General features: G+C 37.3%; 1 protein-coding gene across 10 annotated transcripts in view; it reads left to right on the forward strand.

Annotated features, from left to right (window-relative positions):
* The window catches only part of Pum2 (pumilio RNA binding family member 2), a 76,813-nt gene that overhangs the window by 32,497 nt on the left and 26,376 nt on the right, over positions 1-17,940 (forward strand). For 3 of the 10 annotated variants that reach the window (XM_090337390.1, XM_090337392.1, XM_090337398.1), the window contains 8 exons: positions 886-1,156; positions 1,391-1,484; positions 3,755-3,880; positions 7,005-7,147; positions 8,453-8,591; positions 10,990-11,133; positions 11,246-11,533; positions 15,496-15,732. In XM_090337390.1, coding sequence (XP_090193516.1) covers positions 886-1,156; positions 1,391-1,484; positions 3,755-3,880; positions 7,005-7,147; positions 8,453-8,591; positions 10,990-11,133; positions 11,246-11,533; positions 15,496-15,732 — 1,442 coding nt within the window. The remainder of the gene's footprint in view (positions 1-885; positions 1,157-1,390; positions 1,485-3,754; positions 3,881-7,004; positions 7,148-8,452; positions 8,592-10,989; positions 11,134-11,245; positions 11,534-15,495; positions 15,733-17,940) is intronic. The other 7 variants (XM_090337394.1, XM_090337396.1, XM_090337395.1 and 4 more) reach the window with 3 other exon arrangements.

The following is a 17,940-nucleotide window of genomic DNA, read 5'->3' on the forward strand; positions in this document are numbered from 1 at the left end:
TTATGCTTGAATGTACTTTGAATGAGTGGTTCCTCAGAGTAATAAACTATGTTTTTTGTAAGGGAAAGAACCCAAGAGGCTGAGGTCTAAGGACCCTGGTTCAAAGCCAGCCTGGTCAGGAAAATCTGTGAGATCTTTACCTCCAGTTAGCTACCAGAATACTGGAAGTGGCACTGAGGCTCAATGTGGTAGAGTAATAGTCTTGAGCAAAAGAGCTCCGACAACACCTGAATACAATCCACATAACTGACCAGGAAAAGAAAAGGAAAGAAAGTTTAAACCATGAAGATTTTTAGTGGGGAGAAACCAATGTTTAAAATTTAGTTCACTGTTACTACATTTTGGTGGAGGAAACTAAGGAAGCTGTGGTATGATTTTAAGATTTTATTTATTTACTTTTGCCTGGGGCTTGAAGTCAGGATGGGCACTGTCTTTGAGTCTTCTCATCATAGAGCTGACTTTTAAGAAGTAGTTATAGCCTGGTGTTGATATAATTATGCCTTCAATCCTAGCTCCTCAGGTGGCTGAGATTTGAGGATTGGGGTTCAAAGCCAGCCTTTATAGAAAAAGTCCATGAGACTCTTATCTCCAGTTAAACAACAGAAAACCGGAAGCAGAGCTGCCCAAAGTAGCAGAGCTGCCCAAAGTAGCAGAGTGCCAGCCTTGAACAAAAATGCTCAGGGACAGCACCCAGGCCCGAGTTCAATCCCTAATAGTGGACCACCCTCAAAAAAAAAACCTGGCAAAGTAAAATTGTTAGTGACCCAAAAATACTTTATTTTTTCTCAGTATGTTGAATAACTTGTTTTTCATGATTTTTTGTAATTACTCATTTTCTCTTTTGAGTTGCTAATCTTACTAATGATGCTTTTCTATATTCCTTAGTCGTACTCCCGGAAGTCGTCAAGCCTCTCCAACTGAAGTAGTTGAGCGCCTTGGCTCCAATACTAATCCCCCAGAAGGATTGGGTCCCCTTCCTAATCCTGCAGCTAATAAGCCACTTGTTGAAGAATTTTCAAATCCTGAAACTCAGAATCTTGATGCCATGGAACAAGTTGGTCTGGATCCCTTACAGTTTGACTATCCTGGTAACCAGGTACCCATGGATTCTTCAGGATCTACTGTAGGCCTTTTTGACTACAATTCCCAACAGCAGGTAAAGAAGACTGCATTTGAAACAAACTCTGAAATGTAACTGTTACAGTCTGAAGTGCAGTGAGGCAGTGACATAAATGATAGAAGTTCCTGACCAATTAATGATTTATTGACTAAAATGTCCTTATATGTGAGAAAGTTCTTCAATTACATATTTAAAATATTCTGTTCACAACTTTAATTAAAAATGAAATGCTCTAACACTAATCTTTGCCATAAACATTCCTTCTGATAGCTCTTCCAGAGGACTAATGCACTAACAGTTCAGCAGTTAACTGCAGCTCAACAGCAGCAATATGCATTAGCAGCAGCCCAGCAGCCACATATAGGTGAGTCTGTAAATTACCATTTTGACTAAATTGTTAGAAAAATCTTACATTAAAGTGTTTGAAATTATTTTCAGTGACTGATTTGGTGACATTCTCCTTTTGCTACTTTTTGAAGGATCAGATTGAGATCAACAGTAATAAAATTGTAATGTCAAGTTTAAGGAAACTATCTCATAATTTTTATCATTTGTTAAGTAAAAATGTTACTTGGTGAAAGTTGTCTATATCAAAGTTATAATGAGAAGAGTCAAATGGCCTGGAAATTCAGATGGGTTTACTTCCATCCATTAACTAATAAAGAGTGATTATTTTATTTATTTATTTATTTATTGCCAGTCCTGGGGCTTGTACTCAAGGCTTGAGCACTGTCCTTGGGCTTTTTTCTCAAAGCTAGCACTCTTCCACTTGAGCCACAGCACCACTTCTGGCTTTTTGTATTTTTGTACGTGCTAGGCAAAGTACTCTACCACTAGACCAAATTCCCAGCCCCAGGAGTATTTTTTTTTTTTTAAACATTAACAATTATGAATCCCAAAGAAATTTCTTGTATTTTGTTTCTGTTTTGCCAGTCCTGGGACTTCAACTCAGGGCTTGGGCACTGTCTTTGAGCCACAGCACCACTTAAAACCTTTTCTGTGTATGTGCTACCAAGGAATCAAATCCAAGGCTTCATGTATGCTAGGCAAGCACTCTACCACTAGGCCACATTCCTGGCCCCCAAATAAATTGCTTTAAAATGCTTTCTTCCATTAAATTGCTTGATCGTAAGCTGGGCGCCAGTGGCTCATGCCTGTAATCTTAGCTTCTCAGGAGGCTCAAATATTGAGAATTGTGGCTTGAAGTCAGCCAGACTCTTACCACCAATAAGCTACTCAGAAAAAACCTGAAGTGGAGCAGTGTTTCAAGTGATAGAGTTCTATCCTTGAGCAAAGAGAAGCTAAGGAACAGAGCCCACCTGTGTTTACGCCCCAGTATTGGGGTTTGGGAAGGGGGAATGTCTCACAGACTTTGCTGACCTGGATATCTTCAAACCATTATCCTTAGATCTCAACCTCTTGAATAGCTAGGATTACAGGTATGAGCCATCATGCTTGGTGAAAATCAGTATCTTTATGGCATTAATTAGTCTTATCCAGGACATAGTATTTTTTTTCCTGGTCCTTTAACTCTGGGCTTAAGCACTGTCCCTGAGCTTTTTTGCTCAAGGTAGCACTACCACTTGAGCCACAGCTCCATTTCAAGTTTTTCGGTGGTTGATTTGAGATGTGTACCTGATCAGGTTTCAGGTCATGATCCTCAGCTCTCAGCCTCCTGAGTAGGATTACCAATGGCACTCAGCTTATCTTTAGTTTTTACTTTCCACATGTCAGACTTTCCTGAGAAAATAGTTCTGACAACACATTTTCAGAAAATAGTGTAAATTATATATCCTCACCCAGGAATGTCCTAAAAGAGAACACTACTATATATATTTTAAAAATTTAATAAAGATTGGATAAGAACTACTGAAAAGTAGCTCTGAATACTTCTTTTGTGCCTCATATACTAATATAGCCATTTCATATGTAGTATCACATCTAATTCTTCTAGACAGCTGGATAGTTGTTATTACTGTTATGTATAGAAGGATTACATAAGTCTAGAAATGAGTATATTCTTTTTTCTTTATTTTTCCAGTCCTGAGTTTTCTGAAGGCTAGCTTTACCACTTGAGCCACAGCACCACTGTGGCTTTTTCTGTGTATGTGGTACCGAGGAATCAAACCTAGGGCTTCAGCTCTGGGCCTGGGCACTGTCCCTGAGCTCTTCAGCTTAAGGCTTACCCCTTGAGCCACAGCCCCACTTCGGGTTTTCTAGTGGTTAATTGGAGATGAGTTTCAAGGGCTTTAGTGCCCGGGCTGGCCTTCAACTGAGATCATCAGATCTCAGCCCCCAAGTAGCTAAGATTACAAGCATGAGCCACTGTGTCAGCTTGTTTCTTTTTTGGCAGTGAATATATTGTTTCTTAAGAGAGGTGTGGCTTAGTTGGTAGGGCTATAGCCAGTGAGTAAAAGCAGCAGAAGCCAAATTAAGTTCTGGTCTCAGGCTTAAAAAAAGAAAAGTTCAAGTCAGGTAGCATTATATATTCAGGGTTATGAAGTAAAAGTGGGCATATTCTGCTTCCATTGGCATATTCTGCTTCCCAACCTCAGAATAAGAAGAAAAATGTCACTTAATGAAGAAAATAATGCTTTACATTTTTATTCATCATTTCTCCCCTTTTAAATATAGCTGGTGTATTCTCAGCAGGCCTTGCTCCCGCTGCATTTGTGCCAAATCCATACATTATCAGTGCTGCTCCTCCAGGGACTGATCCATATACTGCAGCAGGATTGGCTGCAGCAGCCACATTAGCAGGTAATTTATTTCTCATTCTTAATTTTTATTTGAGCAATTTAGAATTCTTAGGGGGAAAATGGAATATTCCGAATTTTCAGGTAGTTAATTTTCAACAAGATAAGGGCCTAGCAATAATGGGATTTGAACTGAAAGCCTTATTCATAGGTAGGTTCTCCTGTCCCAAAGTATTCCTTTCTGTAATTGCTCTGTGTTTCCATTTTGTGGTTATAGAAATGTTATGCTGTTGGTTGTACATCTCCATTGTAATAACCAGTCCCAATTCAGAGTCAATGCTAAATAAAATTACTTTCCATAGAATAAGCTGGAGGTAGGTATGTTGAATTCCAAGATCAAAGACACTTGTAAAGATATGCAAAATTTTTTAGATAATACCTATCCATATGCTTTTTCACCAGTGTTAAAATACAAACAGTAGGCTAGAATTGGGAGGGGGGAGTGTTACTTAATTTGTCAGAGGTGAGGACAACTACTCAATCTGAAATAAAACCCCAAACTTCCCTTTATTGTTTATGTAACAAAGGGAAAGTTGTGTGCTAACATAGTTTTACTGAGTAAATCCAATTTGCTGATCTTACATAAAGTTGTTGGGAACTTTTTTTTTTTTTGGTTGAATTGACTATGGAGACAAATGTGTCTTAAGTGAGGCTTATGTTGGTTATAGAGGATAAAATGAGTCCCTTTCGGTCTTTGAAGTGTGTTTATTGAAGTGAGTGGTGGGCTTGAAATCTCAAGGTTATTGCTGATTTTTGATTTCTGAGGTATTGCTCTCAGTTACTTGATTATCATTAGTCTATTAGAATTAAGCTCACTTCTGGTTTCTGTTTTTCTAGGAGTTTAGGGACTTCAAACTCAAGATCTTGTTTTAAGGCTGTGTTTGGAGAAGATATCAGTAGGAAGGGGAGGAATAAAAGTAAATAGCATAAATATGGCCAATGTAGTTTTATTTGCATGTATGAGTAGAACAGTGAGGTCTGTTGATTTTATATTTTTTATTTATGTATTCATTTATTCATTCATTCATTTATTTATTTTTGCCAATCCTGGGCTTGAGCTCAGAGCCTGAGCACTGTCTTTGGACTTTCTCAAGGCTAGAGCCTCAGCACCACTTGAGCCTCAGCACCACTTCTGACCTTTTCCAGGCCTTCTTTGCACACCAAGCAAACATTCTACCACTAGGCCAAACTCCAGGCCCTGTCAAAAGTTTTAAAGAAGTAGGTAGGGGGCCAGAGAGTAGAATGAATGTGATCAGAGTAAACCAATGTATGTATTATGTGTGTAACTTAAAGCAAAACAATTCCTCTAGACAATGAATGTATGCCAATACATAATTAAAACAGGTTTTCTTTTTCTTTTGGTCAGTCGTGGTACTTGAACTCTGGGCTAGGCGCTGTCCCTGAACACCATACCCCTTGAACCACAGGGCCACTTCTGGATTTCTGGTGGTTAATTGGAGATGAGTCTCACAGACTTTAGTAGTGCCTAGACTGGCTTTAAACCCTGATCCTCAGATCTCAGCCTCCTGAGTAGTTAGGATTACAGGTGTGAGCCACCACTCCCAGCCCCCCAAATATTTTTTTTCAAGTAAGGAAAGTTAATTTCAAATTCCTATTTGATAGCTGGTAGCTAAAAGCATGATGCGAAAAGCATCTCTAACATAATATATATTCTGGAGTATCATTTAAAAATTCAGTGCATAAAACATTGATAGGTTATACATACAGAGAACCATTTACAATCTATGAGACTGAAACAAGTAATTTGAAGAGATCAGTAATTTCACTTGGAGCATACTATACATTGTGAATTTAGGCTTTTTAGCAGCCTTGCTGTTCTGTAGAAATACAGAAGAATAATCAACAACATGGAGTCTCCCTCCCTCCCTCCTTTCCCTTCCTTCCCTTCCCTCCCTTCTTCCCTTCCTTCCTTCCTTCCTTCCTTCCTTCCTTCCTTCCTTCCTTCCTTCCTTCCTTCCTTCCTTCATGGGGCTTGAACTTAGCCTGGGCGCTGTCCCTGAACTCTTCATCTCAAGGCTACTACCCTTGAGCCAAGCCACACTTCCCATTTTCTAGAGGTTAACTGGAGATAAGAGTCTCAGGTCCTTTTGTGCCGGGATGGCTTTGAACCTTGATCCTCAGAGCTCAGCCTCCTGAGTAATAGGATTACAGGCATGAGCTACCACGCCCAACTTGGAATCTGCATTTTTCTTAAAGCACAATTTGAAAGTAAAGATAAAATTAAAATTGGGTTCTTCTGGCACGCATCTGTAATCCTAGATCTGAGGATTGTCATTCAAAGCCAGACCAGGCAGAATGTCCTTAAGACAGTTAACCACCCAGAAGAAACCAGAGGGGAGTTGTGGCTCAAGTGGTGGAGTGCTACCCTTGAACACAAAAGCTCAGGGACAGCATCTGGGTCCTGATTTCCATCCTCAGGACTTGGCACCAAGGGAGAAAAAGTTTCAGTAATGAATTGTTCTTTTTATGCAGATATCTAAAGACTAGGATTTGAGCCACATTTCCACTTCTGGCTTTTTGTTCATTTATTGGAGATAGAAATCTCACAAGCTTTCCTATCTGGGCTGGCTTCAAGTTGCAATCCTCAGATCTCAGTCTAGTAGCTAGTATTTCAGGCATCGGCTACCTGTACCAGCAATCTTGCAGCAATCCTCATTAGAAGTTGTACTTTTTTATTTAAACAATAGACAAAATTGCAGGGTACTAGCCGGTAGCTCATACTTGTAAAATCCTCTTATTCCGGCTGATATTGGAAGATTGCAGTATAAAGCCAAGCCTGGGCAGGAAACAAAGTCCATGAGAAAACAGGACTTGGAGCTGTAGATTCAAAGAGAGAATTAGCCATGTATGAAAAAGCTCAGAGACAGCACTCAGGCCCGGAGCTCAAGCCCTATGAACATTTCCCCCCACCCCCAAAAAAAGACAAAATTAGCTATTTTAAATTGTCAGTTAAGAGTTTGATATAGTTTTAGGATATTGTATCAGCCAAGGATCTTTGTTCTTCTCTTAAGTGTTTAGTCAGTCCTCTTTTATAGTTAATGGTAATTTGCCTCATGTATAAAACCCTAGTGACTTTTGTTTGTTTTTGTGGGGGTTATGGGGTTTAGGTCCAGCAGTGGTTCCACCTCAGTATTATGGTGTTCCATGGGGGGTGTATCCAGCCAATTTATTTCAGCAGCAAGCTGCAGCTGCGGCAAATAATACAGCCAGTCAGCAAGCAGCCTCTCAAGCCCAGCCTGGTCAGCAACAGGTAGGTCTTTTTCTACTAATAGATAAGGATTCCCCTCAAATTCCATGAGACTTTTTCTTCCTAGTTTATAATAGTATGTGACATATAGTATGACACAACTGTTTTATTGCATATGATTTTTTTTTCTGTTCAGTATCATATGAATTTAAAGATTTTCTTGTATACTACTTTTGCTTTCATTGGCTTGCTTTTTGTACTCGTTTTCTTATTATTTTGTCACTTAAAAGTGATTATGCTATTAATGGTAGCTTGTGTTCAGAATCTAAGATGGAAGCATCAAAAGCTCAAGGCCAGCTGAGGCTACATAGTGAGACCCAGTCTGGGTTAGGTGGGGAGGAGAACAAGAAAAACACTAATGTTTCAGTCTAAATGGTTGCTGTGGCTCAAGTGGTAGAACACTAGCCTAAAAGCAGTTTTTATTCATTTTGTTAAATTTTCTGAATTCTGAAAAATTGACCTGACCTGACTTTTTGCTTTGCATCATGATCTCGTGAGTCTCATTTTGCTTAATCTTCCTCTCAGTTTTCAGCCTTAGAAAATAAATTTTAATCTAAAATTTTTGTAAGACGCATTATGCTTATTCTCACGTCTTTTTGTGCTGTTGCAAAGCTTTTTTGCTAATGGCTAGCACTCTAATACTTGAGCCAACAACCCCATTTCTGGCTTTTTGGTAGTCTAGTGGAGTTAGGAGTCTCTGGATTTTACTACCCAGGCTGGCTTTGAACCATAATTGTCAGATTTTGGCTTCCTGAGTACCTAGGATTATAGACATGAGCCACCAGCACTTAGCCCACTCTTAGATATCTTTAAGAAAAAAAGAAAATACTGCCTTTGTTAACAATTCAAAAATTAAATACAACTTGTAACTCAAGCTTTGTAGGACTTCCCTGTTGCTTTAATTGTTTTTGATGTTAAAGTTACTTTGTGATTTATTTATTTGTTTATTTATTTATGGTTAATGGGACTTGAACTGGGGCTGGGCACTGTCTCTGAGCTCTTGAGCCCAAGGCTACTGCCTTACCCTGAAGCCAAGCCCCATTCCCCGTTTTCTAGAGGTTAATTGGAAATAAGAGTTTCAGGTTTGTGCCCAGGCTCACTTTGAACCTTGATCCTCAGATTTCAGCTTCCTGAGTAGCTAGGATTACAGGTGTGAGCCCCTGCGCCCTGCTCATTTTGTAATTTGTTAAGGTAAATTTGATTACATGTAAGCTTATACAAAGTCTACTTGTAATATATGCCCCACTATCTCAGGTACATTTGTTATTGTACAATACTGTTTTTAAGAGAGTCATCTGTCCTTTGTAGGTTCTTCGTGCTGGAGCAGGTCAGCGCCCTCTTACTCCCAATCAGGGTCAGCAAGGGCAGCAAGCAGAATCACTTGCAGCAGCTGCAGCTGCAAATCCAACTTTGGCTTTTGGTCAGGGTCTTGCTACAGGCATGCCAGGTACAAAATTGGTTAACTAGTTGGAAGGGGTAATGTTGGATGGGGTTGAGGGCTTAAATGCATATATTAGAAAATAAGAACTGGAATCTAAATAAGCAAAAGTATCTGAGAACGGGGTTGGGGGGGCAGGTGGAGAGTAAACCAAAGAATATATAAGGGAGCATATAAAGGATGAAAAGGAAAAGAAAAGGCAGGAGTAAAATGTAGTTCAGTGGAACCCTTGCCTAGCATATATACAGCCCTAGATTTTAATTCTTAAGTGTTAAGTAAGAGAAAGACAATATACGTAACCAGTATGAAGATAATTATCTAATCATCAGACACTACTAAGACTGTTATAGTAAGAAGTTGAAAAATGTATTTTGGATAAATGTGATATCCCTATTTACTTTGCTATCATGAGCTCCTTTTTTTTCCTTTGCCAGTGTTGGGCTTGAGCTCAGGGCCTGAGCACTGCCCTTGAATTTTCTCAAGACTAGAGCTCTCTACCACTTGAGCCTCAGCACCACTTCTGGCTTTTTTCTATGTATGTGGTACAGAGGAATAGAACCCGGGTCTTTGTGCATGCTAGGCAAGCACTCTACCAACTAGGCCAAACTCCCAGCCCCCTCATGAGCTCTTTTACCCCCTTTTCCCAAATGTAGTTTCAACAAAGACTGCTGGCTCTCCGTTTGGTTTTTTTTGTAGTACTAAGGATTGAATCCAGGGCCTGGTGTATGTTGGGCAAGTACAATTTGAGCTATGCCCCCAGCAGAGTTCATCCTCAACTGTCTTCACTGATAAAGTCACAACTCATCTAGATTGGCCTTCCATCCAAGTTCCCATGTTTTAACTTATTCCTCCTTTCTTGAATTAGAAACTTTCCCCTTGAAATCTGTTCTCTACACTATAGCTTGAAGGAGAGAAAATTCAGAGTAAGTTATTCTTCTCTTCAAAACCCTCTGATTTGTGGCTGGGCACAGGTGGCTCAGGCCTGTACTTCAAGCTTCTCAGGAAGGTGAGATCTGAGGATAGTGGTTGTTAGCTAGCCTGGGCAGAAAATTGCATGAGATTCTTAAACCTTCAGTTAACTGCCCAAAAGCCAGAAGAGGAGCACTAGCCTTGAGCAGAAAAAGCTCAGGGACAGTGAGCAAGACAAGTACAGAAAAATAAGAACAAACAAAAAGTGATAGATCTTTTCAGAGTAAAAGCCCGAGTCGAAGTCTGACTGACTCCTTTACCATTTTGATTACTGTCCCTTTACCCCTCTGTTTCAGCTTCTCTCCGTTAGTAGAGCTCTTTCTATGGGAATCTGCTTGACCTTTTTCCCTTGGGGGTAGGAATAAGATCCTGGGGGCTATTTTTAGAGTTTTGCTTTTCATTTTAAGCCCTTAGGAAAGTTTAAAGGGGTATGATGTATGATGTTAGATTGTTATCAGAAGATGACTGGGGAATCTTTGTGTTTACTGTTTATAAGTTAGCTGGTATTTGATTTATTTTTCAGGAGGACATTTGTGTTGTATGTAAAAATTTTAATTCATCCTGAAATTTTAAATAGACAGTAATGCTTTTGAAATGAGTGTGTTCTGTGTCTTAAATATGCACTAGTTAACCATTATTTGATTTCTACAGTTTTACTGGCGGATTTTTTTTTTTTTTTTTTTTTTTTTGGTATGTCATGGGGCTTGAGCGATGTCCCTGGGCTCTTCAGCTCAAGGCTATCACCCTACCCTTGAGCCAAGCCTCACTTTCCATTTTCTAGAGGTTAATTGGAGATAAGAGTCTCAGGACCTTTTGTGCCTGGGCCAGCTTTGAACCTTGATCCTCAGATCTCAGCCTCCGGAGTAGCTAGGCTTACAGGTGTGAGCCTTTGGTGCCCCGCATACTGATAGATGTTTTATTACCAGGGCCTGCAGTAAAACCAAATGTCTGCATCATTTTAATCAAACTCTAGTTTGAAAACCTTTACAAGTAGACTATTAAGATTGTAAGTTACTCAGGTTATGGTTTGAGATTTTGAAGTGATGCTTACAAATGGAAATATAAGGAAATGTTAGAAATGAAACCTTTAGTTTAAAAAATACTGAAGTTACGTAGTAGGCATATTCTATTATTAGCTCTTGGTGGCCTATAGTTTCTATACTAAGGAAAATAATTCCTTTTATAGTCCATAAGTGAAAGGTGTTCCTGTTAAAGGCATCTGTTAAAACAACAGAAGAAAGTTTACCTACATTCTGTTTTTCATATGCTTAGTAATCCCTTATTTAATGTGTTGTTTTTCATATAGTAGGTATTTAAGGCTTTGGTAGTTAATAGTATAAAACCATTATTTTGGGCTGACAACACAAGATTGCCAGAGAATATAAACATGCATATTTTTATAAGTGTTTTGTTAGTAAAAATTTATTTTAATGTCTAGGCTACCAAGTACTAGCTCCAACTGCCTATTATGATCAGACTGGTGCCTTAGTGGTTGGCCCTGGAGCAAGAACTGGCCTTGGAGCTCCAGTTCGATTAATGGCTCCAACACCTGTTTTAATTAGTTCAGCTGCAGCACAAGCTGGTAAGTGTAACTGACATCTTTAGAGATGTTTTTCTAGTATTGTTTCAAATATAATTTTTAAAGCAGAAAAGTTTTCTGGGTAGTTTTTAAGTGTGTGAAATTTGTTTTACAGCAGCAGCAGCAGCAGCTGGAGGAACTGCAAACAGTCTTACAGGCAGCACAAATGGTCTGTTTCGGCCAATTGGCACTCAGCCACCCCAGCAGCAGCAACAACAGCAGCCAAGCACTAACCTGCAGTCTAACTCATTTTATGGGAGCAGTTCTTTAACTAATAGTTCCCAGAGTAGTTCTCTATTTTCTCATGGACCAGGTCAGCCTGGAAGTACATCTCTTGGCTTTGGAGGTGGTAGCTCTTTGGGTGCTACTATAGGCTCTGCCCTTGGTGGATTTGGCTCATCAGGTAAGTTTATTTTTTAGATTAGTATGCTGTGCTAAGTGGATATATGAAGTATTTGTGTTTTTAATATTAAGGGAAGTATATTCATTTAGGAAGTTCAGTAATGAAGTGTCATGTGCTATATTTAACTTAAATTTCTAAAAGAAAAATATACCTCTTAAAAAATGATGTAAACGTTCGTGAACATTTAGCAGTCCATGCTTCTCAGATGTAAAACATTTTTGTTTTCTATTTTGAAAGTGAATTGCTCAGATTTTTCTTTTGGTAAGATTTTTGAAACAATATATTCCAATTGCTAGTTCTTTATTACTTTCTCTACAATATTAATGCTTACCATCTTACCATTCTGATACTTTAATAATTGTCTTTCTGTGCCAATGATGTGGTTTGGTTTTAGGAAATTCTGGTGGTTGATTCATTGGGGTTTTCTTTATTTGTCATACTCTAAAATGTAACTTTATAAGCAAGCCCCTAAGCTACTACCAAAATCGTTACCTTCATTTTAAATCAAATAATTTTATCATTTTAGATGGGCACCGGTGGCTCATACCTATATCCAAGCTATTCAGGAGGCTGAGATCTAATGATCACGGTTCAAAGCCAGCCCGGGCACACAAGTCCATGAGACTCTTATTCCAATTAACTACCAAAAAGCCAGAAGTGTTGCTATGGCTCAAATGGTAGAGCACTAGTCTTGAGTTGAATTGCTCAGGTACAATGCCCAGGACAAGAGTTCAAGGCCCATAACCAGACCCCCCCCCAAAAAAAAAAAATAATCATTTTAAATGGTGTTACATTAGGAAAAGTACACTAATTGTACTGATAAAATGGGCAGCTTTTTGAAGGGTAGGAATATTAATTTGACCTTAAGAAACATTCATCCTAGAATCTTCAATATCCATTTCTCATCTGGCTTCCTCCCACATCAAATGACATTGTTTTCAGGTGTGGGAAATGACAAAATTAACATAACACCTATCATCAGATGCTTACTAGTTTTCTCTAAAAAATATCAGCCGAACTTGCTGAACTTTTACCATTCATATTTGTAGGGCAAATACTCTAGAACAGCAACAAACTTAGGTATAAAATGTTTTTGTTAAAATGAAATAAAAATGTCATAGTTGCCTGACACTAAATGTTCTGATGAGGGAAGAATCTAGTGTGCATGGAAATCTAGTGTTCTAGTTTTTCTAGTTAAGGTTTTCATTCCTTTCAAACTGCAGTATATTTTTATGTTGAGCACATGGACACCCATAAGATTCATTCTTTGATTCTAACGAAGTTGAAATAATATACCCAAAGAATCTTTTTTTTAACCCAAAGAATCTTAAACATTTTGAAGAAAACAAAGAGCATAAAATCTCAAAAATACATATTATGGAATGCTAGTTTTTAAACTATAGATTTTGATCATAAACAATCTAGGAAAAAGCACAGTTTTGATAAACCCCCATGTTCCAATTTCTGATATATGCCACTGATTTGATAGGGATTTGTAGGTCTTCTGCTCAGTTCTTTTCAATTTGTCTTTTAGTTAAGGAGACCACCCATAGATAGACTGACCTTTAATAGCTAATTCGCATTGTCCACTATAGATGCTTCTTTCTTCAAACCGACGTTTTTACTTGTAAGCATCAGGTACTCAAATTTGTTTTCAATTCTGGTAAATGTCCTTTTTGCCTTGCTTTAGAGAATTTTAGCGGTTGCCATCACTGACTGCCACTATTTGTAGTTGTCATCTTGACCCTCTTTTTGAATATTTCCTGGGTTTATTCAAGTGCCTTTACTCATTATCCTCTTAGAATAAATCTGTCAGTTGCCATTTCACATGGTGGCAGCTACATGCATACATGAAAACTAAAATGTATATATGCATGCATGCACACACGGATATTCTCTTATTAGTATGATAAAGTGTTATTGTGGAATGCTGTTAGATACCATAATTTATAATACAGTTGGCCAGAGACTTAGCCACTGTAATATAGTAATTAAATCATCCTTTATGTGACCTCATATTTAAAATACGCTATTCCAGTAGAAAGTTTACAATTTCTAGCATTTTACATATGTGTGATGATTAGGGATTCCATTATTTTGACTAGCCTAATTTTAGTCAGTGTTGTAGATTGTGATGCAGTAAAACTTAACGTAATTATGGAATTATTTTTAAACATTTTACTTTTTTGGTGGGGAAATAACATTGCATGTCAAAATGGTTTCTTTGGATATTTGTTACTAAACTGGTAACATTGCTCTTCTCATTAGAGAGCTCCTACCTTTTTTCTTGTGTTTTTTTTTTTTCAAACAGGAATTTAAAATATATGTAATATAAATGTTTTTGAAAATATGCTTTGACAGTGTCCTTTTAAATTATAGTTAATGTAGCAGATGTTGACAGTTTTGTCAGACCAACTATAGAAAAGCTATTCGACATTTGTTCGTGCTAGTAAAATAAAGAGCTACTGAGCAGTTTCCTGTTATATGTCTTAAAATGTCTGCAATAAAACATCATTTTAAAGAAACTGCATTAGGTGTTATTAAAAGTTACATAGCATTATATAGCCTTTTGCTTAAGATCCTACTGGGTTCCCCCCCACACTTTTTTTTAATGGAACCCTGAATTTGGCAAAGCCAGTATAATTACAGTTCCTGTCTTTGTTGCAAGCTTAGCTTTGTCAACCCATTATGTTCTCTGCTTGTTTTCCTTAATTTATATCTTATGTGATCTGCTTTTGTGACTTGACAGAAATTTTGCAATTCCTTTAAAAGAATTGCCATATTGGTCCGAATATAGAGCTTGTCCTTACAAATAGTATTTAGCAGTTACAGAAGTATAAAATTTTCTGAGCTACAAAAGGCACTTTTGGTTGTTAGTACTTAGAAATAGAAAGTATATCTGAAAATATTGAGTTCTAAATGGATACTTGACATCGGGAGTTTGACCCTCAACTGATAAGGAATGGTAAAAGTTTTGATTATGCAAATATATTGATTGGCAGCAAGGTCTTAGCTTGCTCTTCTGAGCATGCATGCATAACTCACTAGACCAACATAGTAGTTTGATATTTTATGATTTTTGTGGAGTACCAAAATATGAAAATATTCATAGAAGTAAAGAAATTCAATATTTAATATGATGAGGCATGTGAGGTTAGGTAAATTGTATGTTACCTGTGAGCGGGGAAGATTAGTCTTCAGAAAGTGTTCTAGATTCAATACTAGAATCTTAGGAATGAAGCTTTCTGAGGGATAGGAAGTAAAAGCATGTTTTTGGTATGGTAAAATCATGAGAGCTATTAGTTTTCTAAATGTGTAATATTTTGTATATATTTTATGATTTAGTTGTTGAAGATGCAAAGATGCAAATACATGTGTGTATATATCTGTATACACATATAGGTATATATGTGTATAATACTGAGGAGTTTGTCCCCATCTGTATTTCACCACTGACTGATATTCGGGCCAATATGGGCTTAGGTTTTAAACACAGAAATCTAATGTGAATGGTGAAAGAAATGTGTTTATATTCCATTTATTAGTGTAATCTTTTCTTGGCATTGAGTTGAAGTCTAAAAATAAGCTGCAGAGATTAGAATAATGTCAAAATTAACCTTATTGGGATTTAATTTAGCATTTCCTGAAGCAGACAGCTTGCAATTTCAGGGTTTATAAATCATACCAGGGTATTAAAGCACAGTAGTCATACGCAACAATGGTAAATATATGCAACATAATGAAAAGTATGATGGCTCTGTTAAGTAATGATTTTAATGGGGGTGCATTTATACCCTTTTATGATTAATAAGTTAGTATATATAGTTATCACAGTAATTATATCCATAATGCTTCTAAAAATAATTATTGTGATCACTTCTGTGTTGCCCAGCAAGAGTTGGGGATAGGTTTTATCCAGTTAACACTGTATGTAATTAGGGTTTTTTTTATTTCTTCTTCAGTTGGCAGTTCTGCAAGTAGTAGTGCCACAAGGAGAGAGTCTCTATCTACTAGTTCTGACTTGTACAAAAGATCTAGTAGCAGCCTAGCACCCATAGGGCAACCATTTTACAATAGTCTGGGATTTTCCTCCTCTCCAAGTCCAATAGGCATGCCTCTGCCAAGCCAAACTCCAGGACATTCACTTACGCCACCGCCATCACTCTCATCACATGGATCCTCATCCAGTTTGCATTTAGGTAAAAAACAAACCAAAACCCTTTTTATTTGTATGTATACATGTATGTGTGTTTGTGTGTGTTTATAATATATGTAAAATATTTGATGTTGGATAAAACATGCCAGATTGCTTTTGCTTTTAGATATTAGTCTTTTGAAAAAGTTCTACTTTCCTGAAAATTCAAACTGAGGGTCTAATGTACAGTAAGGTAAAGACCCTTTATTGTATCTTATGTTGCTTTTATGAAATGCAATGGTGTGTTTTTTCTTGTCTGTGCTTTTTGATTTGTGTGTGTGTTAGAACATCTGAAAAGTCAACTATGTATACATGATAGTGAAAGAAAAAAATTTCACTATCAATTTTTTTGTACACTGTGAAAAAAACATTTAACTGCACAGGAGAACTGTTTTAGGTTTGTTATACCCCTGAATTTGGAGCCTTTTGAACTTTTGTTTATACCTGTGTTTTAAAGTGGTCCCACATCGTGTTGTTAAATAGGTTCCTCTCTGGGAAATACTTGTCCATGAAGAAAACCGTATGTTTCAAAATGTTTGTTGACATCAGAGGCTATATATGAATTCTTGTCTCCATCAAAGAGATTATTTCATTAAACTTGATTTTGAAGTTCTGTTACAATTGAAACTGATGGACTCACTTTTATGAGCTTGAAAAAACTAAAATAGGATGTAATAATGCTGTTGTAAATAGGCAAGTTAGTAATTCTTTTCAACTCCCAATCTCCCCCTCCCCCCAGGTATGTGGTTAGAGCTGTTTGGTCTCAAAACACTTTGGTACAGTAAGTGTCCATATAACAAAGATATCTTTTGCACTGATTATCATTTAGATTTATGTTACTGCTTGGTAGACCAGTTTCTTTTTAAGACTAGTCTTTCGTCCAAATTCTTCTGGACCTTTGCCCTTTGAGAAATGTCTGCTTTTGTGGGTATGTTGAACATATGCAACTAATTAATTTATTCAGATAGGATCTTGAAGTCTGCTTTCAATACTACTCATAGATTTAGCAAACATACCTAACTTTTTAGCCCTACATGTTCAATTATGTCAGTCATAACAGTTACTCCATTGCCTCCTGTTACTAATGAGACACCCCCAACACACTTGCTAACATCTCTTTGAAATGGATATAAAATACTGAAACAAGACCTAATACATCACAATAGTTTGTGTTTTATTGTTAAGATTATATTTGTTGTGTCCTGTTATCTTTTCATAGGTAAGTGGCAGAAGAGATTCCTGTTGAACTGCTAACAGCTTGTTTTATGTCTTAGAGTCTTTATAAATGGCATTGTCCTATACAGCATGTTCAAAAATTGGATGTAAATGACTTTGAAAGAAAACTATAAGCCATAAGCTAGATATATTCTTGTCTACTTTCCCTTAGACTTTAAAGAATCTGGCCTAATACTTGCCTGGAGAAGGAACTCTAGTCAGTTATTAGAAATAATAACCAGTTGAGCCAACAGTTCATTCTACATTTATATAGCCAAATACTTATGTATACATATTTGTTATGTTTTATGCAAGTACCAGGGTTTGAAATTATAGCTTCTCTGTCTTTCTCTTTCGCTCATCTTCTTGCTTGCAGCTGGTGCTCTGCCACTTGAAACACTCCTCCAGCTCAGCTTTTTGTCTGGACTGGCATTGAACCACCATCCTACAGGTCTCAGCTTTCTAAGGTAGTGAGATTACAGGCATGAGCCACTGGTGTTCAGCTATTAGCCTAATACTTTTGTACCCATAGCTAAGTTCCTCAGTTTAGCTTTAGTTTGAAATCTGATATTTCAACACAGCTCTGATTGGAATTAATAAGTACCTATGTTTTCCTTTGTGATTAACCCAATTTCTTTTACCTCTAGCTCTAATGTGACTGACACTGTTGACACATAGTTAATGCCTGTCAGGATGAAAATAATTCAGATCACATGGATTTGTTCTTTGCAAACTGTTAATGAAAATAATCTATTCTATCCTATGATTAAATCATAATATGAGGCTTCCATGCTTTCTAATCTTGAAAAATATACTTTATATTCTATATCCTTGAAGTAGATTCCTTCTTCCTGTGTACTTCAAGACTTTCTGATAGATAAACTATCTATGGCAATGAAATTTATAGACTGCATCTAAAAAATAATTTTATTCTGTGCAAATATTAAGTTTGTAAAACCAAAATACAGTTAACTTCTGAACCAGGGTCAGTGGCATT

Source organism: Megascapheus bottae, chromosome 7 (genome assembly GCF_031878675.1).
Source record: "Megascapheus bottae isolate mThoBot1 chromosome 7, mThoBot2.hap1, whole genome shotgun sequence".
Lineage (NCBI taxonomy): Eukaryota > Metazoa > Chordata > Mammalia > Rodentia > Geomyidae > Megascapheus > Megascapheus bottae.